The 25980-nt window shown below is 36.8% G+C and overlaps 2 protein-coding genes across 7 annotated transcripts in view; one reads left to right on the forward strand and one right to left on the reverse strand.

The window, feature by feature from the left end:
• Positions 1 to 17095, forward strand: part of SLC30A6 (solute carrier family 30 member 6) — a 44040-nt gene extending 26945 nt beyond the window's left edge. The window contains exons 14-16 of one of the 3 annotated variants that reach the window (XR_012511855.1): positions 11882 to 12386; positions 14135 to 14269; positions 16621 to 17095. Coding sequence is in view for 1 of the 3 variants with exons in the window: in XM_010967617.3 (XP_010965919.1) it covers positions 11882 to 12385 (504 nt within the window). In the remaining 2 variants the exon portion in view is untranslated. Of the gene's footprint in view, positions 1 to 11881; positions 15461 to 16620 lie in introns of those variants that run through there. The other 2 variants (XR_012511856.1, XM_010967617.3) reach the window with 2 other exon arrangements.
• Positions 15533 to 25980, reverse strand: part of NLRC4 (NLR family CARD domain containing 4) — a 34273-nt gene continuing 23825 nt past the window's right edge. For 2 of the 4 annotated variants that reach the window (XM_010967619.3, XM_010967618.3), the window contains exons 9-10: positions 25305 to 25472; positions 16007 to 16343 (exon numbers count right to left, since the gene is read on the reverse strand). In XM_010967619.3, coding sequence (XP_010965921.2) covers positions 16045 to 16343; positions 25305 to 25472 — 467 coding nt within the window. In that variant the 3' untranslated portion in view covers positions 16007 to 16044. The other 2 variants (XM_010967620.3, XM_045504857.2) reach the window with 2 other exon arrangements.

Consider the following 25980-nt stretch of genomic DNA (forward strand, 5'->3'; position numbering starts at 1 on the left):
ATCAGTTATTTCCGGTATGCAGTATACCCTTTCAATAATTTTATTTCAAAAACAGTTTTTTAAAACTTTCAGGAAAGTGTTCTTTTATTAAAAGTTCATAATATTTTGTGGTTTTTTTTTTTTTTCTTTTTTAGAAGGAAACTCCTATTATAAGCATGTTGGATCTTTGCCTTTCTTTCATATGTGTTATTTTCTTTTAATTTCCTTATTATCTCAATTTCTTTTTGATTTTTTTAACATTTTTTATTGATTTATAATCATTTTACAATGTTGTGTCAAATTCCAGTGTTCAGCACAATTTTTCAGTTATTCATGGACATATACACACTCATTGTCACATTTTTTTCTCTGTGAGTTATCATAACATTTTCTGTATATTTCCCTGTGCTATACAGTGTAGTCTATTTTGAAATCCCAGTCTATTCCTTCCCACCCTCCACCCCCCTGGTAACCACAAGTCTGTATTCTCTGTCTGTGAGTCTATTTCTGTCCTTTATTTATGCTTTGTTTTTGTTTGTTTGTTTGTTTTTGTTTTTTAGATTCCACATATGAGCGATCTCATATGGTATTTTTCTTTCTTTTTCTGGCTTACTTCACTTAGAATGACATTCTCCAGGAGCATCCATGTTGCTGCAAATGGCATTATGTTGTTGGTTTTTATGGCTGAGTAGTATTCCATTGTATAAATATACCACATCTTCTTTATCCAGTCACCTGTTGATGGACATTTAGGCTGTTTCCATGTTTTGGCTATTGTAAATAGTGCTGCTATGAACATTGGGGTGCAGGTGTCATCCTGAAGTAGATTTCCTTCTGGATACAAGCCCAGGAGTGGGATTCCTGGGTCATATGGTAAGTCTATTCCTAGTCTTTTGAGGAATCTCCACACTGTTTTCCATAGTGGCTGCACCAAACTGCATTCCCACCAGCAGTGTAGGAGGGTTCCCCTTTCTCCACAGCCTCTGCAGCATTTGTCATTTGTGGATTTTTGAATGACGGCCATTCTGACTGGTGTGAGGTGATACCTCATTGTAGTTTTGATTTGCATTTCTCTGATAATTAGTGATATTGAGCATTTTTTCATGTGCTTTTTGATCGTTTGTATGTCTTCCTTGGAGAATTCCTTGTTTAGGTCTTCTGCCCATTTTTGGATTGGGTTGTTAATTTTTTTCATATTGAGTCGTATGAGCTGCTTATATATTCTGGAGATCAAGCCTTTGTCGGTTTCACTTGCAAAAATTTTCTCCCATTCCGTAGGTTTTCTTCTTGTTTTATTTCTGGTTTCCTTTGCTGTGCAGAAGCTTGTAAGTTTCATTAGGTCCCATTTGTTTATTCTTGCTTTTATTTCTTCTAGGAGAAAATTTTTGAGATGTATGTCAGATAATGTTTTGCCTATGTTTTCCTCTAGGAGGTTTATTGTATCTTGTCTTATGTTTAAGTCTTTAATCCATTTTGAGTTGATTTTTGTATATGGTGTAAGGGAGTGTTCTAGCTTCATTGTTTTACATGCTGCTGTCCAGTTTTCCCAACACCATTTGCTGAAGAGACTGTCTTTATTCCAATGTATATTCTTGCCTCCTTTGTCAAAGATGAGTTGACCAAAAGTTTGTGGGTTCATTTCTGGGCTCTCTTTTCTGTTCCATTGGTCTATATGTCTGTTTTGGTACCAATACCATGCTGTCTTGATGACTGTAGCTCTATAGTATTGTCTGAAGTCTGGGAGAGTTATTCCTCCAGCCTCTTTCTTTCTCTTCAGTAATGCTTTGGCAATTCTAGGTCTTTGATGGTTCCATATGAATTTTATTATGATTTGTTCTAGTTCTGTGAAATATGTCCTGGGTAATTGGATAGGGATTGCATTAAATCTGTAGATTGCCTTGGGCAGTGTGACCATTTTAACAATATTGATTCTTCCAATCCAAGAGCATGGAATATCTTTCCATTTTTTAAAGTCTTCTTTAATTTCCTTCATCAGTGGTTTATAGTTCTCTGTGTATAATTTCACCTCCTTGGTTAGATTTATTCCCAGATATTTTATTACTTTGGGTGCTATTTTAAAGGGGATTGTTTCTTTACTTTCTTCTTCTGTTGATTTATCGTTAGTGTAAAGAAATGCAACTGATTTTTGAATGTTAATTTTGTAACCTGCTACCTTGCTGAATTCTTCAATCAGCTCTAGTAGCTTTTGTGTGGACCTTTTAGGGTTTTCTATATATAGTAACATGTCATCAGCATATAATGACACTTTTACCTCTTCTTTTCCAATTTGGATCCCTTTTATTTCTTTCTCTTGCCTGACTGCTGTGGCTAGGACTTCCAAGACTATGTTGAATAGGAGTGGTGATAGTGGGCATCCTTGTCTTGTCCCAGATTTTAGTGGGAAGCTTTTGAGTTTTTCACCATTGAGTACTATGCTGGCTGTAGGTTTGTCATATATAGCTTTTATTGTGTTGAGATATGTTCCCTCTTTACCCACTTTGGCAAGAGTTTTTATCATAAATGGGTGTTGAATTATATCAAATGCTTTTTCTGCATCGATTGAGATGATCATGTGGTTTTTGTCCTTTCTCTTGTTGATGTGATGTATTACACTGATTGATTTGCGTATGTTGAACCAGCCTTGTGTCCCTGGGATGAACCCCACTTGGTCATGATGTATAATCTTTTTTATGTGTTGTTGGATTCTATTTGCTGAAATTTTGGTGAGGATTTTGGCGTCTATGTTCATCAGTGATATTGGCCTATAATTCTCTTTTTTTGTAGTGTCTTTGCCTGGTTTTGGTATCAGGGTGATGGTGGCTTCATAGAATGAGTTTGGGAGTATTCCCTCCTTTTCAATCTTCTGGAAGAGTTTGAGAAGGACTGGTATGAGTTCTTCTTTGTATGTTTGGTAGAATTCCCCGGTGAAGCCGTCCGGTCCTGGACTTTTATTTGTAGGGAGGTTTTTAATTGCTATTTCTATTTCCTTTCTAGTGATCGGATTGGTCAAGTGTTCAGATTCTTCTTGATTCAGTTTTGGTGGACAGTATGTTTCCAGAAACTTGTCCATCTCCTCTAGGTTATCCAGTTTGGTTCCATATAGTTTTTCATAATATTCTCGTATGATATTCTGTATTTCTATTTTGTTTGTTGTAATTTCTCCATTTTCCTTTCTTATTTTGCTAATTTGTGCTCTCTCTTTTTTCTTCTTTGTGAGTTTGGCCAGAGGTTTGTCGATTTTATTTACTTTTTCAAAAAACCAGCTTTTGGTTTGGTTGATTTTTTCTATGGTCTTGTTAATCTCTATTGTATTTAATTCCTCCCTGATCTTTATTATTTCCTTCCTTCTGCTGCTTTTTGGGGCTTTTTGTTCTTCTTTTTCTAATTCATTCAGGTGGTGGGTTAAATTGTTTATTTGAGATTGTTGGCCTGTATCGCTATAAACTTCCCTCTTAGCACTGCCTTTGCTGTGTCCCATAGGTTTTGAGTGGTTGTGCTTTCATTATCATCTGTCTCAAGGTATTTTTTAATTTCAGCTTTGATTTCCTCATTGATCCATTGTTTTTTCAATAACATATTGTTTAATCTCCATGCTTTCCTTTTTTTCTCCTTTGTTTCTCTGTTGTTGATTTCCAGTTTCATGGCATTGTGGTCAGTAAAGATGCTTGAGATAATTTCTATCTTCTTAAAATTGTTGAGGTTTCTTTTGTGCCCAAGTACATGATCGATCCTGGAAAATGTTCCATGTGCACTTGAAAAGAATGTATATCCTATTTTTTGGGGGTGTAATGCTCTGAAAATATCCACCAAATCTAGTTTTTCTATTGTAGTATTTAATTTCTCTGTTGCCTTGTTTATTTTCTGTCTGGAAGATCTGTCTAGTGATGTTAATGCAGTGTTAAAATCTCCAACTATGATTGTATTCCCATCAATATCCCCCTTTATCTCTGTTAGTAATTCTTGTATGTACTTAGGTGCTCCTATATTGGGTGCATATATATTAACGAGTGTAATATCCTCATCTTGTATCACTCCTTTAATCATTATAAAATGTCCTTCTTTATCTTTCTTTATGGCCTTTGTTTTAAAGTCTATTTTGTCTGAAATCAGTACTGCAACACCTGCTTTTTTGGCTTTTCCATTTGCATGGAATATCCTTTTCCATCCTTTCACTCTCAATCTGTATGTGTCCTTCTCCCTAAAGTGGGTCTCTTGTATGCAGCATATTGAAGGTTCTTGCTTTATTATCCAGTCTGCCACTCTGTGTCTTTTGACTGGAGCATTTAGTCCATTAACATTTACAGTAATTAATGATAGATGTGTGTTTATTGCCATTTTGAACTTATCTTTGCAGTTGAATTGGTATATCCTCTTTGTTCCTTTCTTCTTCCTTTTGTGGTTTGGTAATTTTCCTTTGTATTATCATGGATTTTATTTACTTTTTGTGACTCCTTTGTAAATTTTTGGCTTGTGGTTACCCTTTTTTGTAAATCTATCAACCCATTACTATAACTGTTTTTATTAAACTGATAGTAACATGATCTCAAACCCATCCTACTGTTAAAAAAATTTAAAAAAGAAAAAAATATTCTATATTTCCCTGCCTCCCTCTCCCACTCTCAGTGATTTGTATGTCTTCTTTTATAATTTCATGTTTACTTTATTTGTAATTCATGAGTTATCACCTTTCCAGTTGTGTGTTTCTCATTTCTGTAGCATCCTGCTGCTTTTCTATTTAGAATAGCCCTTTCAATATTTCTTTTAGCATGGGTTTAGTGTTGCTAAACTCCTGCAGCTTTTTTTTTGTCTGTGAAACTCTTTATTTCTCCTTCTATCCTCAAGGATAGCCTTGCTGGATAAAGGATCCTAGGCTGCATCTTTTTTTCATTCAGGGCTTTGAATATATCTTGCCACTCCCTTCTGGCCTGTAGTGTTTGTGTAGAGAAATCAGCTGAGAGCCTTATGGGGGTTCCCTTGTAACTTACTCTTTGCTTTTCTCTTGCTGCCTTTAGAATCATTTCTTTATCCTTGACTCTGGCCATCTTGATTATGGTATGTCTTGGTGTGGGTCTATTTGGGTTCTTTCTGTTTGGGACCCTCTGAGCTTCCTGTACTTGGATATCTGATTCCTTCTTTAAGTTTGGGAAGTTTTCAGTCATGATTTCTTCAAAAACCTTTTCAATCCCCTTTGATCTTTCTTCTCCTTCTGGGACCCCTATTATGCGAAGATTGGGACGCTTTATATTATCCCATAGGTCCCTTATGCTATTTTCATTATTTTTTATTTGCTTATCTTGTAGTTCTTCTGAATGGGTGTTTTCTATTGCCCTGTCTTCTAGATCACTAATTCGTTCCTCTGCATTATCTAGTTGGCTTTGCACAGCTATTAGATCATTCCTCATCTCTGTCAGTGAGTTTACCGATTCTACTTGGCTCTTCTTTATAGCTTCAATTTCATTTTTGACATATTTTATATCTCTAAACACTATGTCTTTTAATTCCTTCAGCAATTCGATCACTCCTTTTTTGAAATCTTGATCTAGTAGGCTATCAATGTCTATTTCGTTGATCTTTCTTTCAGGGGATTTCTCTTGTTCTTTTAATTGGGAAAGGTTTTTCTGTTTCTTCATCTTGCTCATACCTCTTTGGCACTGTGGTTTATGGAGTATCAGTTGTTTATTTTGGTCCTTAAGGATTTTATCTATCTGATGTCTATTTAGGAATAGAACTTAGGAAAAAAAGAAAAAAAAATAAGAGAGAGAGAGAGAGAATTTTAAAAGAAGGGAGAAAGAGGGTTTGAAAACAGTGTATAATGAATAATAGAAGGGTGAGTTGAAGCAGAGTATTAATCGGGTTGAGACGTCCTTTTGAAACCTTTACAAAAAAAGGGGGGGGGGATGAATAGATGTATTTGAAACCTGTGTCTAATCAATAGCAGGACATCAAAACCCAAGAGAAATAGAAATGAATTAAGAAGTAAAGATTAAGAGAGTAATAGAAAATAGAAAAGGTAAAAACAGATTTAAAAAAAAAAGGGGGGGGTGTTTGTCGGTGTTCTCCTGGAGTCTGTGTGCTTTTAATGTGAAGTCTTTCTGTCTTTGTCCTGTTTTGGGAGCTCAGCTTGCTGTTTTCAGAGGCCCTCCGTTGGCGCCCTCTTCTGTGCTGCTCCCAGCACCTGTCGGCAAGCAGATCGCGCTTCCTCCTAACACTGGGTCAGGTGCAGCTCTCCTCTGCTGTGGGTGGGCGAGTCGCTGCCCCTCCGGATGCCGCAGTCAGATGTTGCAGACTGGCCGGGTAGGAGGGTGGGTCGTGCCCCCTCCCAGCACCTCCGTCAGGGGCTGTGTTCCTGCCCGAAAGGCGGGGGGCCGCTCTCGCTTTACCTGCGCCGCCGCAGGTAGCTCTGCTGCTCTGTGCGGCTGCGCGCTCCGCCTGGTCGGCGCTCCGCCCTGGTCGGCGCTCGTCTTTTTGATTTTTAACATTTCCTTCTTTTACCTTTTTTTTCTCTTACAGTATACCTGTATGCTTATTTGCTTTTGTATTCCTTCTAGTTTAATCTTTGTTTCTGAAATAATTTTTTTGTTGTATTTCTAATGGCCATCTCATTTCTGAAGTTTTCTAATTCTGACTTGTATTGTTTTTATTTTATGTCTTTCAGCTTGATTTGTAAAAATAGGTAATAGTTCTCATCAGTTTTGTAGGTAAATCTTTCTGGTGATCTTTTGTAATCTGTTCTGTATTCTCTTTTTCTTATGATAATTTTGTGTGGAATTGGATTTAATCCTTTCCTTTCGTTCCTTTTTATGTGAAATTCATTTTCCTGTACTTTAAAATAAAAAATGGTTTAGGGTAGTGTGTCTAAATTCATGGTTCTAGAACTCCCTCTTCTGATGAGTCTGTGAAGTGAAAAGTTTTTTCTTTCTCCTGTTTCTTTTCCTCTCTCATTTGTATCTGAACCTTCTTTATCCTTTGTCTCTACTGTGTTGCTCAATTTGGATTCTGTTCCCATTTGTTTCTCCTTAATGTGGAGCTTTGTACTGGAAGGGAGCTTTGCTTGGTTACTTTTGAGAGCTCATAGGGCTCAGACTACTCCAGCTCTTCATATCTTATTGCAGACCCAGTGTATTTAACACTATTGAAATGTACAGAACACTAGCTGCTTATCTCAGATTCACTGTCCTAGATTTCCATTAAGAACTGGTTAACTGCTGTGGAGTTTTTAGGTTACTCAAATGGCCTGTTACATTCTTCTTCGCAGATGCTCATACCTTGCAGGTCTTACAGTTTGTATTTGGGTTTTCTCAAGGGTATCATGTTAATCTAGTTTTTTGTAGATGTCTGTCAGTTAGGGTTTGCTGTCTTAGTTTCTCTGTTTTTATGGGGATATTTGAGGTCTTTTAAGAATTCCAACATAATTCATAATGACTGCAGTCTTACAGTATATGAATATACTATAATTTATTTAATCAGTCCCCTAAGGGATAACTTATTTATCATTTTCCCCATATAAACAGGGCTGGAATGAACATTTTTGTGGAATACTCTTTGCACATACCTGTGATTATTCCTTAAGATTATTTTTTAGAAATGGGTTCTATTAGTCAAAGGGTACTTAAATTTTTTTTTAGCTTTTGATAGAAATAGCCAAATTGCTTTCCAGAAATGATTTTACCAATTGACAGTCCTGCAGTAATGTAGTTCATTTTAAATTATTCTTTTAATTGTACTGATAGTAACAATTAGTAGACAAATGTTTATTTAGCTAGGTGGCTTATAAACACAAAAACTACACTCATCTCTACAGTTCAGAACTTGGCCATCCAACGACCTCACCTATGTAGTGCCTAATTAAGGCAGAGGAAATTAATAAAACAAGCTTTTGAGCTACCAAGATTAATTGTCACAAAAGCCATAGATTAATGCAAACACCATTATCATAGGAGACTCTGTTCAAGCTCATACTTGGAAATGGTTTTCGCTTGTACTTCGATTTCCATGTCAGAATGATAGAGGAGATACAGCATCTTTTATAGTTTTATATAGTGACAACTGTGAGGTGGTTGTGGCAAAGAAAAGGGTAAAATGGCTTGTCTTACCTAAAAGTAATAAACTGTAAGTCAGATTCAAGCAGTAAGATTCTTTAATCTCATGATTGACAAAACCCTCTTCTTACTTACTGCTCAAGTCATAGATTCAGACCAGTTGTAACTAAACCAGCTATTTTGCCAATTTATGTGCAGTTTATGCTTTGTTACAAATTTTCTTTTTTTTTAATATGAGTTTATATAGAAATCAACATGGAGTGTCTGCTAGATATTTTATTTACTATATATTTTTGTTTTACTTTTTTTGTTTTTTTAATTTACTATGTATTTTTAAGTTTTTATTATACAAATAGTACCCCATTGTTAGAAAAATTAGGACTTACAGTTGTCAAAAAAAAAGTGAACAGAAATCTTTAATAATTCTACCATCTGGAGATAAGTGCTGTCATTATTTTTTTTCTCTCAACATAGTGATTTGATATTATAGATTACACATCATACAAAGTTACAAATATTGACTGTATGCCCTGTGCTGTACATTATACTCCTGTGACTTAACATTTTTTATAACTGACAGTTTGTACCTCTCATTGCCCTTCACCTGTTTCTCCCCTTCCCCCACCCCTCTCTCTTCTAGTAACCACTAGTTCTTTGTATTTATGAGTCTATTTCTGTTTTGTTATATTTGTTCATTTGTTTTTTTTTTTTTCAGATTCTACATATAAGTAAAAACATACAGTATTTGTCTTTCTCTACCTGACTTATTTCACTAAGCATAATACCCTCCAGGTCCATCCAAGTTGTCACAAATGGCAAGGTTTCATTCTTTATTATGGCTGAGTAATATTCCATTCTATATATATACCACATCTTTTTTATCCATTCATCTGTTGTTGGACACTTAAGTTGCTTAGATATCTTACTATTGTAAATAATGCTGCTGTTAACATTGGGGTGTGTGTATCTTTTTGAATTAGTGTTTTCATTTTCTTCAGATAAATACCTAAGTGTGTAATTGCTGGGTCGTATGGTAATTCTGTTTTTTATTTCTTGAGGAACCTCCGTACAGTTTTCCCTACTGGGTATACCAATTTACATTCTCAACAATAATATGCTATGGTTCCCTTTTCTCCACGTCCTTGCCAACACTTGTTAATTTTTGTCTTTTTGACAATAGTCATTTTGACAGGTATGAAATGATATCTCCTTGTGATTTTGATTTGCATTTCCCTGTTTATTACTGATATTTAGCATCTTTTCATGTGCCAGTTGGCCTCTTGTATGTTTTCTTTGGAGAAATGGCTATTCAGATCCTCTGCCCATTTTTTAATTGTTTTTTTTTTTTTTCTCTTGAGTTATATGAGTTCTTTATGTCCTTATTAGACATGTTGTTTGCAAATATCTTCTCCCATTTAGTAGGTTGCCTTTTTTTGTTGATGGTTTCTGTGTTCGTTGCAAAAGTGTTTTAGGGCCCATTTGTTTATTTTTGCTTTTGTTGCCCTTGCCTGAGGAGACAGATCAAAAAAATATTGCTGAGACCAGTGTCAAAGAGCTTACAGCCTGTGTTTTCTTCTAGGAGTTTTATAGTTTCAGGTGTTAAACTCAAAATGGATTAAAGACCTAAATTTATTTGTGTATATGATATGAGAAAATGTTGTTTTTCTTTCTTTTGCATGTAGCTGTCCAGTTTTCCCAACACCACTTGTTGAAGGGACCATCTTTTCCCCATTGTATTTTCTTGCTTCCTTTGTTGTAGTTGAATTGACCGTATGTGTGTGGATTTATTTCTGGGCTTTCTATTCTTTCAATTGATCTGTGTGTCTTTTTGTGCCAGAACTATAGTATTTGGATTACTGTATTATATATAGTGTGTATATATATGTATATAAGGGGTGTGTGTGTGTGTGTATGTAGTATAGTTTAAAGTCAGGGAGGGTGGTACCTATGTTCTTCCTTCTCAAGATTGTTTTGGCTGTTTGGGGTCTTTTGTGATTCCATACAGATTTTAGGATTATTTGTTCTAGTTCTATGAAAAATGCCATGGGTATTTTTAAAGGATTGCATTGAATCTGTAGATTGCTTTGAGTAGTATGGACATTTTAACAATATTAATTCATCTAGTCCATGAACACAAACAATCTTTGCATATATTGGTATCATCTTTCTTTCATTGGTGTCTTACAGTTTTAGAGTATAAGTCTTTCACCTCCTTGGTTAAGTTTATTCCTAGGTATTTTTATTCTTTTTGATTGTAAATGGGATTTTCTTGTGTTTTGGGGGATAGTCCATTATTAGTATTTAGAAATGCAGCAGATTTCTTTATATTAGTTTTGCATCCTGTGGCTCTACTGAATTCATTTATTAGTTCTAATAGTTTTTTTGTGGAGTCTTTAGGGTTTTATATATATAGTATTATGTAATCTGTGAATGGTGATAATTTTACTTCTTCCCTTTCAATTTGGATGCCTCTTTTTTCTTATTCTTATCTGACTGCTATGTCTAGGGCTTCCAATACTATGTTAAATAGAAATGGCAACAGTGGGCATCGTTATCTTCTTCCTGATTTTAGAAGAAAAGCTTTTAGCTTTTCATCATTGAGTATTGTTAGCTGTGTGTTTGACATAAATGACCTTTATTATGTTGAGGTATATTCCATCTATCGCAACTTTGTTGAGAGGTTTTATCATGAATGGATGTTGAGTTTTGTCAGATGCTTGTTCTGTATCTGTTTGAGGTGATCATGTGGTATCATCCTTGGTATTTTTCTGTGTGTATGTTTTAATCAAAATGGGATTGTTTTATCTCTTATTTTATTATCTACTTTAAAAACAAAATGTATGATGAGTATTTTTTCAAGCTAATAAACATACTTCTAACCAACATTGTAATGCCTGGTGCGCTCTGTCCTCCTAGTAATCTAGGCTAGGAACCTTGAGATTGTCTTTGATGTGTTCATCTCCCTCTTTCATTGTATCTAATTGACTGTCAAGTTCTTCTGTTTCAAATCCATGGAATATCATGAATCCTTCTGTCCCTCTCTGATCCCACTATATCTGTCCTGTCTTTTAGCCCTCTTCATTTCTAACCTAGACTGTTAGTCATTTCCTACCTAATTAGAAATTATCCATACCTACCATTTTTCTGAACTCCAATTAATTTTACTTCTCTTAAATTACTGCAGCTAAAACTCCTTGTTCATGATTTTTAGAGCCCTCTGCTAGCCTTTTCTTTTAACCTTATTAACCCAACCTATTTTTCTTTCTTTTTTCCATTCTTTCTTTCCTTTTCTGTTTATTCCTTTCCTCCTCCTTTTCTTTTCTATCATTATTTTTATGCCCCCTGAAATATTTGTACTTCTTTTTATATAGTAATATTGCTTATTTTTTCCCAAACATGCCACAGATTTTAATTGCTATTCCCTCAGCTTGGAATGCCTGTCTCTGTCTTTTGAAATTTCATTTAACCACCAACCCTAGATCAAATGCCACCTTCTTTTGAAGTCTTCCTCAATTGGAATTAATTACCTACCTTTTCTGCCCTTCCAGTGAATTTCCCTATATGGCATTTGTATTCTACCTTGTGTTATAACATGCCTGCCATCCTCCTACGTGGATTTCTCTTTTTTTAAATTTTAAAAAGTCTCATTTAAAGAGTCATAAATTGAAATTTTATTAATTCATTACATTGATAATCACTACTAAGTAGTCTTTCAGGATTATCAAGACATTAAGCTTTCTCTTGTTTTAAAGAAAATGCCAAGTACTGTTACAACCAAATCATAAATAAAATGTTTATTTCTAATGGAATTTTCAGTAGTATAATTCTAAGCAGTCTCTTTCTTATGATTTTGCCCCTTTTAGGCTGGATCAGTTCATGTGAGAATTCGACGAGATGCAAATGAACAAATGGTCCTTGCTCATGTGACCAACAGGCTGTACACACTAGTGTCTACTCTGACTGTTCAGATTTTCAAGGATGATTGGATCAGGCCTGCCTTACTGTCTGGGCCTGTTGCAGCCAACGTCCTAAACTTTTCAGATCATCATCACATAATCCCAATGCCTCCATTAAAGGGGACTGATGAGTCAAACCCTGTCACATCGACTCCAGCTAAACATAGTAGTCCACCTCCAGAATTTTCATTTAACACCCCTGGGAAAAACGTGAGCCCAGTTATTCTTCTAAATACACAAACAAGACCTTATGGTTTGGGTCTTAATCATGGACACACACCTTATAGCAGCATGCTTAATCAAGGACATGGAGTTCCAGGAATTGGAGCAACCCAAGGATTCAGGACTGGTTTTACAAATATACCAAGCAGATACGGAACTAACAATAGAATTGGACAACCAAGACCATGATGTACTGTAATTTAATTTATTTTTATGAAGAATATTGACTCCTTGCCTTCCAGTTTATTTCATAATCCAATTTTACATCGACTGTTCAATCAGTTACTCTAAGTGTTAGAGAATAGTAGGCTTGTTCGCATTTCATGAAACCAATGAAACTATTTTTGTAAATGTATTTGGGGCAGTGAGAACCTTCTAAATGTTATAGGCTTTAAATAGGCTTCCTTTAGAAGGAGTGTTTATCTAAATTTGAATTTTGCTATCTTTGGTTTTGTAGTTGACTGCAGTGTGATATAACATTACCTTTATAAGAGAGCCACTTGATGGATTGGATCTGTCACATTATCAAAAATATAATACTTTCTTCAGTGAAATTTATAAACATGCTTCTTGAATACACATTTTAGGAAAAAAAATGCATTCTAAAAGTAAAAGTCTTTTTTATAGATTTTCCAAACTTAATTGCTACATTTTTTTGTCATCCTCCGGAATTGTCTTGCAAAGTAAAAGCAAAAAATTTTATGAGAAATTTAAGAACATATTCTAATATCAGGCATAATTTAAAAATTTTAGTTATCAGTTTTTTTATAGATTTTACTAAAAAAATTTGATACATTTGTAAATGGCCCATCATTCTCCAAGTGTTTTATTTTGGTTGAATAAATGCTGAATCCTTAGGTGATATGCAGTGAAGGAATCCCAGTTTTCTGCTTTACATTTAGTCAAACACTGACATAATGATGGATTTATTTTTTGATCACCTTTTTTTTTTTTTTTAATTTTTTGGGGGGGTAGATAATTAGGTTTATGTATTTATTTACTTTTTTTAAAGGAGGTAGTGAGGATTGAACCCAGGACCTTGTGCATACTAAGCACTTGTTCCACCACTTTGAGCTATAACCTCCCCACTGGTCACCTTTTCATTGGTTGACTTATCAATTTCTAATTTTATTAACAAAATATATCACATATATTACCAAAATATGTGGAATTCCATACATAATATGTGATTTAATCTTTTTTCAAAGTTGCATAAACAGTTTGTTTACATTATATAATTTTACCAAAACATAGTGGACCTTAGCTTATAGAATACAGCATTGTTAGATCTGCCATAGGCACTTTCTAAGTTACTTTGTTTTGTCTTGTTGAAGATAGTGAATTGTTAACTATAATGAAGTGTGAGAATCATGTAGATTACTATTTTATTATTTTCCAAATGCAAATGTTAAGGACTTTCTGATATGGCCAGTATTACTTATAAAAATTATAATAAGCAGCAGTTACAAATTACATATGAGTTTTTTCGTTTTATCATGAGTTTTATAATTAGGATTTTAAAAATGGATTTTGAAAGTGGATTCAGCTTTTATAGAATCCAGTACTCCTGGAGATTGGTAACATTGCCAACCATTAGCAGCTATCTAGAGAAGATTTTTTTTTTTTTAAGAATTCTCAAGTTTCTTCAACTATCCTCCTTTAAATATGAGCAACACTCCCAAATCCTGTTTCTTCACAGTGGAATAATAAACATCTAGGAAGCCACCTGTCAAGCAGAATTGTAGTCATCCTGTGATAGTAAGTGACCATGTCCCAAATAACTTTTGCTTGATGGGGAGTTGATTATTGTCTTTGACATCTGTGACCCTATTCAGGCATTTGACCTGCTGAAGAAATAGAGCCCACCTTACCTTGACTGCTGTGGAAAGTGGAACGTAAGATGTGATAAGGCAACCTTCTCCTTGTCCTTTGTCTTAGGTTCACCAACTGTTACTGTACCTATTACTGGTCTACTATTACAGGGTGGTTTTTCCTCCATTGACCTCATCTAAATGTGAAGTCGGTCATGCATGAAATCTGAAGAACTGCCATGTACCGAGTGGTGATTATAAGGTATGTGCTGCCACCCTATGCATTCTTCTCCGTCCCCAGGGGATTTTTGAAGTGCCTAGGTACTGAACACAGTTCTGTGTGAGAGTAAATGCCTGCTTACTCAGCATCTATTCAGAGGCAACACCTGTGCAGTTGTCCCACCTAAGGTGCTTGGGTACCCACCTATACTATTCGGGCAGTTGTCTGTGGGTTCTGAAAGTGTTGGCTCTACTTGCTGAACAGTAATGCCAGCTGCCACAGGTGACATTTTATCAGGCATTAGTATGTAGAGAAGCCATATTTCCCAAGCTCTGGCCAAATTCTGTGTATGGAAAACAAGAAACTTGGTCAGCATAGGGCAAGAGGCAGTAGCTTCTGCCATGGTTTGTGATTGAGTGGCTTGTGATTGAGCAGGCTCTGTGGAGTGTGGTCAGTCCTGTTTGAGAAATCACTGTATTGTAATGGAAGAAACACTGGACTGGAAGACAAGAGATTTCAGTTACAATCCTGATACTGCCCCTGTGTAAGTAGTTTTATAACCATAGGAAAGTTATTTGACTTCTCAGAGCTTTCTCATCTATAAGGTTTAGGTCGGGAATGAAGTTTAATCTGTAAACTGTCAGCTCTAAAATTGTGTAACTAAACCTGGAGAATATATGTCCACTTGTGAAAACAGAATATTGTGCCCAGAATTTTTCAGTGACTACCTCAACACATAGGACAAGTGTTACTCAAGCCATTAATTTGAGGTGCCATGATAACAGAAGGTAAACTACAGGCTCACACCATTTTGGTTTTTGTCTATTTCAGAGTTGCCTGAGCTTAAATCTGTTTAGATTGAAGAGATTTTTCTTAGACTTCTTTGTGGGGAAGGATTATTTTTGGAGGTGTTGGAGAAAAGATTAGGAGAGCGTACCCTTAATTTCCATAGAGTACAAACGAATGTGATCCATTTTTTTCTTTCTTCCTTAATGTCTAAAGTGACAAAATTACATACACATATCCGCAACTGGAGAGGAGCTGAATTTCAAACCTCTGATTAACTGCCCATAAACTGCCAATTTTTTTTTTTTTTTTGCTTGACTAAAGAATGCTAATCTTTTAGGGGAGTCTAATCTGCTTCTTATGTAAGAAAATACTTTTTACATTCCAAATTGTTTGAATTAAACTTTGAATAAAGAACATACATGGAGTTTTCTCTCTGCTTTTAAATGGTTTTGGCCTATTTTCTTTATTCAGTAGCTATTTATTGGTAACTTAATTATCCCATTTTTCAGCAAATGCTTCTCTGGAGTCTAGTACATTCCAGGCACAGTGCTAAGAAATGTGCTTACAATAAATCCATTTTGGAGACCTGCTGTTCTTGAGACCAAGGGGAACACAGGGATGAACAGGAGTCCTCTTCAAGTAGCTGATAATCCTAGTAGAAGTGGGACACCAGAACTGTTACACATGTCATCAAATTAAACTCCCGCCCACTTCCGCCTCTTCTTTGGCCTCATTTTCCTGGCATCCTCCTCTCTTCCTTCTCTTTTTTTCCTGAATGATGAAACTAAGAAAGTAGATTTCCATGAAAGAGGCCAGTTAAGGGGATGGTGGTGCCACACATCAATCTGATACCAGGAAAGAAGAAAAATACAAGGGGCCAGTTAGGCAGACACTGTCGAGAAGGATAATTTTTGGGTGTATAATGGATTGTCATATACTTGCAGACTTTTGGACTATATGAGCAAAGATTTTTAAATCACCAGGCTGAAATAATGGGGTCCCCTGAGCATTCATAGGCTTAGGGTCTTTTATTTAAGCAGAGTTACTAGTTCAAAAGCACCTTTAATGACACTGACATCTTCATCATCAAACTGCCACCCAACAAGCCTAGCTTCTTGCAAAAAAGTTAATTTGGATAACACCTGACCAAGTTTTCTGACCAATGATGCATCAGGTAAAAGTCTTTCAGTACTGAAGTCAAAAAACACCAATTGCTTAAGATTCTCAAATGCACTCATGAAAGCAAACCATCCATCACTGCTCACACAATTACCCGCCAAATCCAACTGCTGGAAGTTTTTCAGAGAGTTCTTTTCAAAAAATGCACCTGAGTTAAAAAAAAAAAAAAGAAAGAAAGAAAGAACTGTGTTAGCTGGGAGCAAAACAGTTTTAAGAGAAATGGCCATGTTTGGACCAGTGCTTTGCTTCAGAAAGAAATCAGAATTCTCTGTAGTTAGAGCAATGATTGTGAATCTAGTCCATTATATTTACAAATTATATTTTTCCTAAAGTATAAGGGTATCTGATAAATGGTAATTAGTAGTAGCATAGCAAACCAATATAAATGAATTATACATATTTTTCTCTTTTCCTGACTCTTCCAGGAAATGGAAGATTGTGTAAAAATTGAGGTGTGAGAGATGCTGTTAGAATATTCAGCACCTGTTTTCAAAACTGGAGTCAAACTTCGGCAATATTAGGTCATTTCCTCTTCTGGAGAAGCAGACACTACCTATTGTTTGTTTGGGTATGGAATGTTCCTTACTATAAACTTGAGTAAGTAAGCCTCCTTCAGTATCTCAAGATTTGGAGTTTGGGGATTGTTATTTTTAACCCTCCCTAGACCCTTCATGAACTTCCTCCATCTCTAATGGAATGGGGCACTCTAAAGTACCTCCTACAAAAGGGAAGGTTTATCCCAGCCATGACCATGAAGTCAAAGAAAACACACAAAGGAATGGTGAAGTTAAGAAAAAGTAGGTTTCTTAGTCTGAAAGACTGTACGGAGCCACCCCACCTGCCTGCACTGCCTGCTTCTGGACTGTCCAGGGAAATAAAGTTCTGTCTTCTGTAAGCCAAGGTGTGGTTGGGTCTCTTGTTACACCAGCTTAGCCTGTGCCCAGCCTAACTCAAATAGGGCCTCACTTTCTCCTCTCTTCTTCCTTCCCATGAGGTAGTCCTTATAGGTAGCATTCTCCCTGCTCTCTCTTACACTTCATGTTCAAGTCCTTTCTGCCTCTGCCTCTTTCCCAGGTACTTCCCAGCATGGCAGGCACGCAGCCAAAATGCTGGTAGCCAGTTAGTGTGTCTGTATATAAGGCCTGTTCCCCAAAGAGCAACTTCATTTCTCCTCCCCGACTAGCAGAACAGATTTCACCACCTGAAAGGAACTTAACAGAGAAGATTTAAAGCCCATTCTACTGTCAGAGGGTGAGCTATTTATACAGGCTATCTGCTATGCTGAAAGAACTGTATTGGTAAGAAAGCTTCTTGGATAATTATTAGAATATGTGTGAGCACAGGAACCAAGAACAAGCAACATAACCCATAATTAAGGTCATGGGTTTTGTTCATTTAACCTGCAGTGTTTTTGTCATCATGAGGAGCAGACTAATGAGAGAAGATAAATCTGTGGCATTTAGAGCTGTTGGCTGTAAGTGGGCTGTAGAGATTGCAAGTGGCTTGATCCAGATTCCAGGCAGAATCTCAGATCCACTAGGTAGAAGGATTCTGATCATCAAAGGGTTCCTACATCTTAAACAAAACTCTAATATTGCCAGAGACCACCTTGTGGATCCCCTGAGCCTGAACTTGGTTTACCATTTATTCATCCAGCAAGCATTTTTGAGTGCCTGCTGTGTACCACGGATTGTGCTGGGTGCTGGGAATATGTGAAAAGGACAGACATGGTACTGTCTCATTGGGCTTACAATATAGTGTGAAAACATACATTATAAAGTAATTAGGTGGGTGATAAGTGCTGTGGTAGGTCAGAGTGCCCTGGGAGCACGCAAAGGGCAGGAGGCCTTCCAACCCCCCTTTGTTCTCAAAACATTGGCAGTTGGACTTAGCAAGTCCAGGAACAAGACAGGATTCTTCTCAGAAGCTGAGCTGCCTCCAAGGAAAGGCCCTACAAAGGGAGAGCCATTTTGCTTTCCTGACCACCCACAGTGAACCTAACCCCCTTCCTCTGGAGCATGGAGCTTCCTGTCAACTTGTGCCTCACTCTACAATGTGAAGAGAACAGTACAGGAATACCAGACATTTGAGAACAGCCTCCAACAAGGAAGACAGAGACCAAAAGCCAAACAAAAAGCTTCCAAGAAATGAGGCAACATAGGGAACAGGAAAAACAAATTTCAAACACTTGGGTTTTTTTTTTTTTTAGAGACCCTAAAAAGTTTCTGCATCTAACCCAACAAAAATAAGATGCCAATTTAAAAAAAAATACCATTAGAAAATAAGAAAGAGCACTTGGAAAAGAAAAATATAATATCAAGATCCATGTGGTAGAATGGGCCCAGGATTTACCACTGAGCTTCTAGAACAGGAGTATGATCTGGTGGTTCTTTTTTTGAGAACAAACTGGTTAATGGAGTTCAGGTGTGATGGCTGTCTTTTTGAGAACATGCTGGATAATAGAGTTCAACCTCAAACATTTAAATTGAAAGACATTTTAAAAAGGGTTAAGTTAGAACAGGTGAAATAGATCCCTGAGCTAGCAACAATTTCCATTTGGCACTCTCAGATTGCTGTTGGACTGGAAACAAAATCTGGGGAGTCAGAATTTTTAAATGGGAATTAAAGCTTTAAGGTTGAATGTAATCTCCAAGGACGAAGAGCAGAGAGCCTAGGACCGAGCTCTAAGAAAAATTGGGATCATTTAACATCTGTGTAGAGGAATTGCCACTGCAAAGGAGCCTGAGAAGTAATTAAGGTAGCATGAAAGTCAAGAGAACATTTTGAAAAGGAGGGAGTGATCAGTGTCAACTTTTACAGAGGTAAGTCTAACACTCTGGAAAATGTCCATTGAATTAAGCCACATGCAGCTGTAGAGAGTCAGCTGGAATGAGTGAAAAGCAGAGGATCATCAGGAAGTTGAGATGTACTGACGGTACATAAAATTTTGTTTTGAAGCAGGGGAGAGAGAGAAAGATAGCCATAGGAGAAAGATAAGATTGAGGGAGAGTTTTATTTAAAATGTGAGAAATTTAGCATCTTTAAAAACTGATAGGAAAGAACCAGTAACAGAACATAACTGATGAAATGATGTCCTTGAACAGGAATGAGGGCAGCATTGGGATCTCAAGCACAGCTACAGCACAGAGACTGTCCTTAGGTAGGAGGGGAGAGACCTACTATCATGTAACAGGAGAAAGAGAGGGGAAAATAGCACATCCACTGCGAAATAGTGGAAGAATGGTGGATTGAGGAGAATAAAGTTTGAAATCTTTTGTGTAGAGTGCTGCACATAGAGGCACAGTACGATTGCCGGGAAAAGTTAAGAGAAATTGTGTTTATTGTTTTAATAGACCTCCAGTATTCAGAATTGGGTAGATCACTAATTTCACCCACTGACTCATGAATCTATCACTTATCCTGAAAACAAGAACATGAGCAAAAACTTAGATCTACCAAAATGTGGTATCATCCTGTTTCACACATCTGCCCGCTCCTGACCATAAGAAACTACTCTTCTGATATAGAGTTTATCATTCTTTTTTTAAATCATTCTTATATATTTAAAAATATTTATGATTTTGACAAGTACTGTATGTCTAAAAAATACATTACTTGGTATATACTTTTATTCTTTTTTTGAGATATAATACACATACCATAAAATTCACCCTTTTAAAGCATACACTATAGTGGTTTTTAGTATATTCACAAAGATGTGCACTACTAATTCCAGAACATTTTAATCACCACCCGCCTCTGAAAAGAAAAACCTCTGCAGTCATTAGCAGTCATTCCCATCCTATCCTTGACACTGGCAGCCATTAACCCACTTTCTGTCACTATATAGATTTGCCTATTTTGGACATTTGATGTAAGTGGAATCATACAGTAACTGGTCTTTTGTCACTGGTTTCTTTCACTGGTTTCTTTCAGGATTCATCCATGTTGTAGCATGTCCTACTATTTCATTCCTTTTTATGGCTGAATAATACTCCATTGTATGGATATACTACATGTTGTTTATCCACTCAGTAGTGATGGACATTTGGGTTGTTTCCATTTTGGGACTATTAAACATGCGAACATTGCTGTACAAGTTTTGGTATAGACATACATTCTCATTTCTCTTGGGGACCTCAGGGTAGAATTGGTAACTGTATGTTTAACCATTTGAAGAGGTGCCAGAATGTTTTCCTAAGCAGCTCCATCATTTTATGTTCCAACCACCAGCATATGAGGGTTCTGATTTCTCTATGTCCTTGTCAACACTTGTTATTATCTGTCTTTCTTATTATAACCATCCTAGTTTGTGGCAAGAAGCATTTCACTGTGGCTTTGAATTGCGTTTCCCTGCTGGCTGATGATGTTAAGCATCTCTTCTGGTATTTATTGGCCACTTACATATCTTCTTTGGAGAAATGCGTATTCAGATCCTTTGCCTTTTTAAAACATTGAGTTCTCTTTTTAACAATGTGTTGTAAGAGTTCTTTATCTATTCTAAATAGTAGTCCCTTTTCAGATATATGATTTGGCAGTAATGAACAAAGCTACTACCAACATTCATGTGCTTATGTCTCCATTTGATTAATGAGATTATTTATGTCATTCTGTTTTTTCTTGATCAGTCCTGCTTAACTTTTATCTATTTTGTTACTCTTTTTAAAGAACTAACTTTAAGCTTTACTAATCACTTTTCTTGTATTTTTATTTTCTATTTCATTGATCTATGATCTATGCTATGTTTATTATTGTGGGGTTTACTCTTATTTTTCTGCCTTCTTAAATTAGAAACATTAAGCCTTTCTTCTTTTCTAATGTAAATATCTAAGACTGTAAGAATTTTATTTAAGCCTTGCTTTTCCTGCATGCCACAAGTTTCAATATATAAATGGTTTTCTTACCATTTGGTTCAGATATTCTTGTTGAAATTTGTCATGATAAACTTGTAGTATACCTATCTGCCAATTTGTATGATTTTCCCCAGTAGCTTGAGTGTGGGTACAGGAAAAGTTGAAAGTTAAAGACAATCCTTAACTTGGATTTGGTTTAGAGTTTTGCCAGCAGAATACACCTCAACCACTGTATCTAGTATCATACCTCACCTCCACATCTCATTTTCTCCCTGCAGCTCATTAAGTAGTCTTTCTTTAATTCAAAACTTCGTCTCTCATTACACTTCATTTCATTACTGCATCTATCACACACATGCATCACTAAATGTCATTGCCTAAACTGACTCATAATACTGTGGGCCATAAGACTCTCAGCTATTGTGATAAGAATCTTTGCAAGGATAAAGGATGGAATTTAAACCAGGTGGGAAGGGAAGTCAAGAGAGACAGGGACTATTAAATAGGTAAGTAACAGTGGGCTCAATGAATTGGAAGTCCCAATGATGTAAAATGAACTGATGATAAGGCGTCATTGAGTAACTAAGATGGAAATGTAGAAGGTTGTTGTTTGAGAATGGATTATCTGAATTTAATATCTTAGAACACTTTTAACTGAATTTTCATGATCTGTTGATTTTATGCTCACAGAGTAGATGTGTGAAGGAGAATGGAAGGGAAGGACCAAAGAGGAAGCTCCTGAGTGTTGGCTGAGTAGTGTCCCATAAGAAGTGAAGTCTCCTAGGCTGATGATCAGAGTTAGGGGGTGAGAAATTCTGTAAGACAGTTGCCATAGATTCAGTGAATAAGAAAAGGTGACAAGAAATTCATAGTTCATAGCAATGAGAGAGGACAAACTGTAGTCCAGTTAAATGGCCTAAGCCTCACAGAAGCAGGATTCCTTAATGGGGTTGGAGAAGGAGTGGACTGGAAGGGCAGTTAGACTCAAAGAGAACCTCACCTTGCCTTTGGACTCTGAGAGGCATGATAATCAAGAGAATAAAAAGTGACTACTTACAAGAGCTGTAGGGGAGAGCCAGGTTTCAGTTAGGACAAGGGGGTGTCTAAAACCTTTGGTAAAAAGATACTTTTCTCAAAATACTCCGTATGTCTTCAGTGCATCTCACCTACCCTATACCTCATTAAATACTGCCCATCCTGTGACATTTCCTCCCTACTTCTTCCTATGTAGCCTTTATTTCATTAGACTCCCCATCTCTTGTTATCAGTTTGCATTTTATTATCCCATCCCAAGGCATATTGCATCTCATTCACTAAATGGGGATGGGAATCCCAAAGCCAGGCCTGATCCAGGAGAGGTATTGTGGGCCAAAGCCAGGAAACTTATGCTAGAGGCTTGAACAGTTGGTTGGTTTGGATAGTATAAAGAGGCTGTCAAATTGTAGCAAAGTATATTTTAGAATTTTTAGATGATTTTGTGTATAAGAAAATAGCATTTACTATAACAAAGCCTGAGGTTCTAAGAACCCTATATTTCATGGCAAATTGTGTAAGTTCTGTAAGTTCATTTGTTCATCCATAAAAACAAGTATTTATTGCACATCCACTGTGGGATATATACTAAATACCAAGTTTAATGGCCTGGGCCCTTTTCTCAAAGACTTCACAGTTTAGTGAGGCAGGTAGATATATGAACACATTCTCTGAATTAAAATGGTAACTGCTCTAATAAAAATAAAGTACTATCTGTGTGTAATAATGAAAACCACTGTTTTTTAAAACCTGAATTGGATACAAGAACATTGGAAGACTGACATATAAGCTGAACATATGCTTACCTATAATCTTTACCTGTAATCCAAACCCACTCCCACGTAGATACCCAGCAGAAATGTGGCCATATGTTCACCAAAATATATATACATGGGTGCCTCTGAGGCTCAGACACCTTAACTAAGTTGCTGCTGGCCATGCATCTATCAAGTGGGAGGGATGGGCAGGTCTGTCTGACTCCAAAACCAAGGCACCTAACCACTTCATAAAGATGGAGCCTCTAGAGGGGCCTGACAGATAGCAGTCTCATCTCCTGGCTAGAGACCAAAGGCAGAGCATGCTTGGCTCTCACTCTTCAGCTTATGCCTCAAACCCAAGCACACTACTTTTTATACCTCTGGGAGGTGGAGGAAATGGGTGCAGGAGAGCCATGTCAGCACCTACACTCTCTCCCTCCTTTCATCAGCTCTTCCTCTCTGTCTCCAACCTTTTCCCCTGCTTTAGTATAACAACCTTCTTGTATCTCTGCTTTCCTTATAAAACAGGGATAATAATGTTATCTTTTATTATGGATATAATGGTAATTCCACAAATTATTTTTAAAAACACTTTGAGAATAAATTAGTTACTACTATTGAGTTGTTCATTTTGTCATTTTTTCACTTGCATTTAGGGGCATATCAGTACAGCTAAATTTCAGAAAGTCAGCCCTAGACTATTAAAGTGAAGTGGCAAATTACTGCCTAGCTTAGTTCTTAATAAACACACCATCTCTTCTGGTCTCAATAGCCAGCCTCAGAAGTGGGCAAATTAGGCAGCTACCTACTTAAAGGTTTGAAAGATGATAAAAGATCTCTACCTAAAAATGCCTCCCCACCTGTAATTCTAATTCTACACACCCCAAGAGCCTCCTTGAAAAGCCATATGCTTTCCAACCAAGTATGAGGTTACCTAAGAGAGATTATTTGTTAGCTAATTAATTCATCTGTCATAGAAGCCACCTGCTTCCAGTATCACCTGGAAGAGAAGAGGGGCCTGAAAGAATGACACCCAGGATGATATGATTTGATGGGTTAAGGGAGCAGGTAGAAGAGTTGAAAGTGGAGTTAGAAATTAAGGGAAGGAAAGATCCAGAACTTGGAACACTACTAAGGAAGTCAAAACCTTTAGACAGCCTAAAGACTTAAAGAGATATGCATCTCTAAGAGAGAAGGTTTTTAAAAGAGGGGAGTTAGTGTTTGATGGGTACAGAGTTTCAATTGGGGAAATTAAAAAACTCTGGAGATGGATGGCAATGGTAGTTGCATAAGAATGTGAATGTACTTAATGCCACAAAACTGTAGACTAAAAATGGCTAAAATGATAAGCTTTATGATATGTATACTACAAATATATTCTAGACAATTTGTGAGGGAAATGAAGGCAGTCAAGGCTGTTTTCACCAATCCTTTGCCTTAGGTGGTATGGTAGTCAGCCTTCAAGGTGGCTCCTATGATCCTCACCTCCTACTATTCACTCCCCTGTGTTGTCCCCTTCCACACTGGATAGAGCTGACCTACCCAGGTCACAGGACACAGCACAGATGACCGGAAGTGATCTTCCAAGGCTAAGTCATAAGAGATACTGCAACTTCTAACTGATTTTCTCTTGAATCTCTTGCTCTGCAGGAAGTGAGCTGCATGTTGTAAGAACATGCAAGCAGTCTATGGAGAGGTCCAGGGAGGAGAAACTGAGACCTCCAGTCAACAGCCATCATTAACCTGTCAACCAAGTGAGAAACCACCTTGGAAGCAGGTCCCAAGCAGCCCCAGTCAACATCAAAACTGCAACCTCATAGCAGAGCCTAAGCCAGGACCACACAGCTAAGCCACTCCCAAATTCCTGACCCACAGAAACTTGAGATAATGTTTGTAGTTGTTTTAAGCCACTAAGTTTTGGGGTAATCTGTTACACAGACATTGATAACTAATACAGAGAGCAGGAGAATCCTTTATCAACTGCCTGAGGCTAGAGGTATCTTCAGTCATTTATGTGTCTCTGCTCCTGGATTATATCACAGCTACTTGAAGATATTCTGAGACCCCATTTAGGTAAAGTGGCACTTACCTCTACATTTTATGAATATCCAACAGGTGACTTAAAAATATTTCCCAAGATTGGAGAGGCATTGCTGAATTTCAGATAGTAAAAACTAGGAAGAGCAATTCCTAACATAATACACCTTGTCAGATAACGTGAACATTTTTCCTTTAAACACTGTAGGTGAAATGCTTGCAAACCTGAAGGCAGGCCAGTGTTTTAAATCATTTTCCTCCTTAAGATGTGTGAAAACTCTTTCAATATACTTGTATTAAAAAAGAGGAGACAAATAAATAAATCAAGGTGGTAAATAACTAAATAAGTAAGTAATTAAATACAGCAAGCTAACTGAAGAACTTAGTAAGGGCTAACTTCTTTCCTCTTGTCTCTGTGTGTGTACCCACCTAGAATTCTAATCTCTGCATCTGTGAGTCTCCAGTTTTTCAGCCCAAGCTTGATGAGCTGAGAGGCTCCCTCCAGTTGCTCCAACAGCCTGGTCAGGCTGATTCGTACATCACACCACCACGGCAGCATCAGAACAGTTAGCTCTTCCAAGATGGGCAGCCTGTCAACTTGAAGAACCAGAGGGCAGTTCAACAATTGGATCCACCTCAAAACTGATGAAGGATGAAGAGATGTGGGAGGAATGATCTTTATCTCTGCAGCCTACTTAATGTTCAGTAAGAATTTACCTGGTTTTTTGTTGATATTTTTATGGAAAGTTTCAAGAATATACAAATATACAGAACAGTATAGTGAAACTGTATATACTAATAAGCCAACTTTCCACAAACATCAAATCATGGAAAATCTTGCTTCATCCTCATTGAATTCATTTCCTTCTATACTATTTTGAAGCAAATCACAGAAAGTAAATATCAGGTTTTTAAATTCTCACATAATCACAGTATCATTATCACACCTTAAAAATCTTATCATTAACTCCATAAGCAAATTTGTCTTCAATATCACTTACTCTCAGACATTAGCTCCCTCGGAGATGGCAAGGAGATGGGAGCCTCAGGTACAGTAAGTACGTGAAAACTGGTAACTCAGAAGCCATGGGCCAGTGTGCCTTAA

The sequence above is a fragment of the Camelus bactrianus genome, chromosome 15 (assembly GCF_048773025.1).
Source record: "Camelus bactrianus isolate YW-2024 breed Bactrian camel chromosome 15, ASM4877302v1, whole genome shotgun sequence".
Lineage (NCBI taxonomy): Eukaryota > Metazoa > Chordata > Mammalia > Artiodactyla > Camelidae > Camelus > Camelus bactrianus.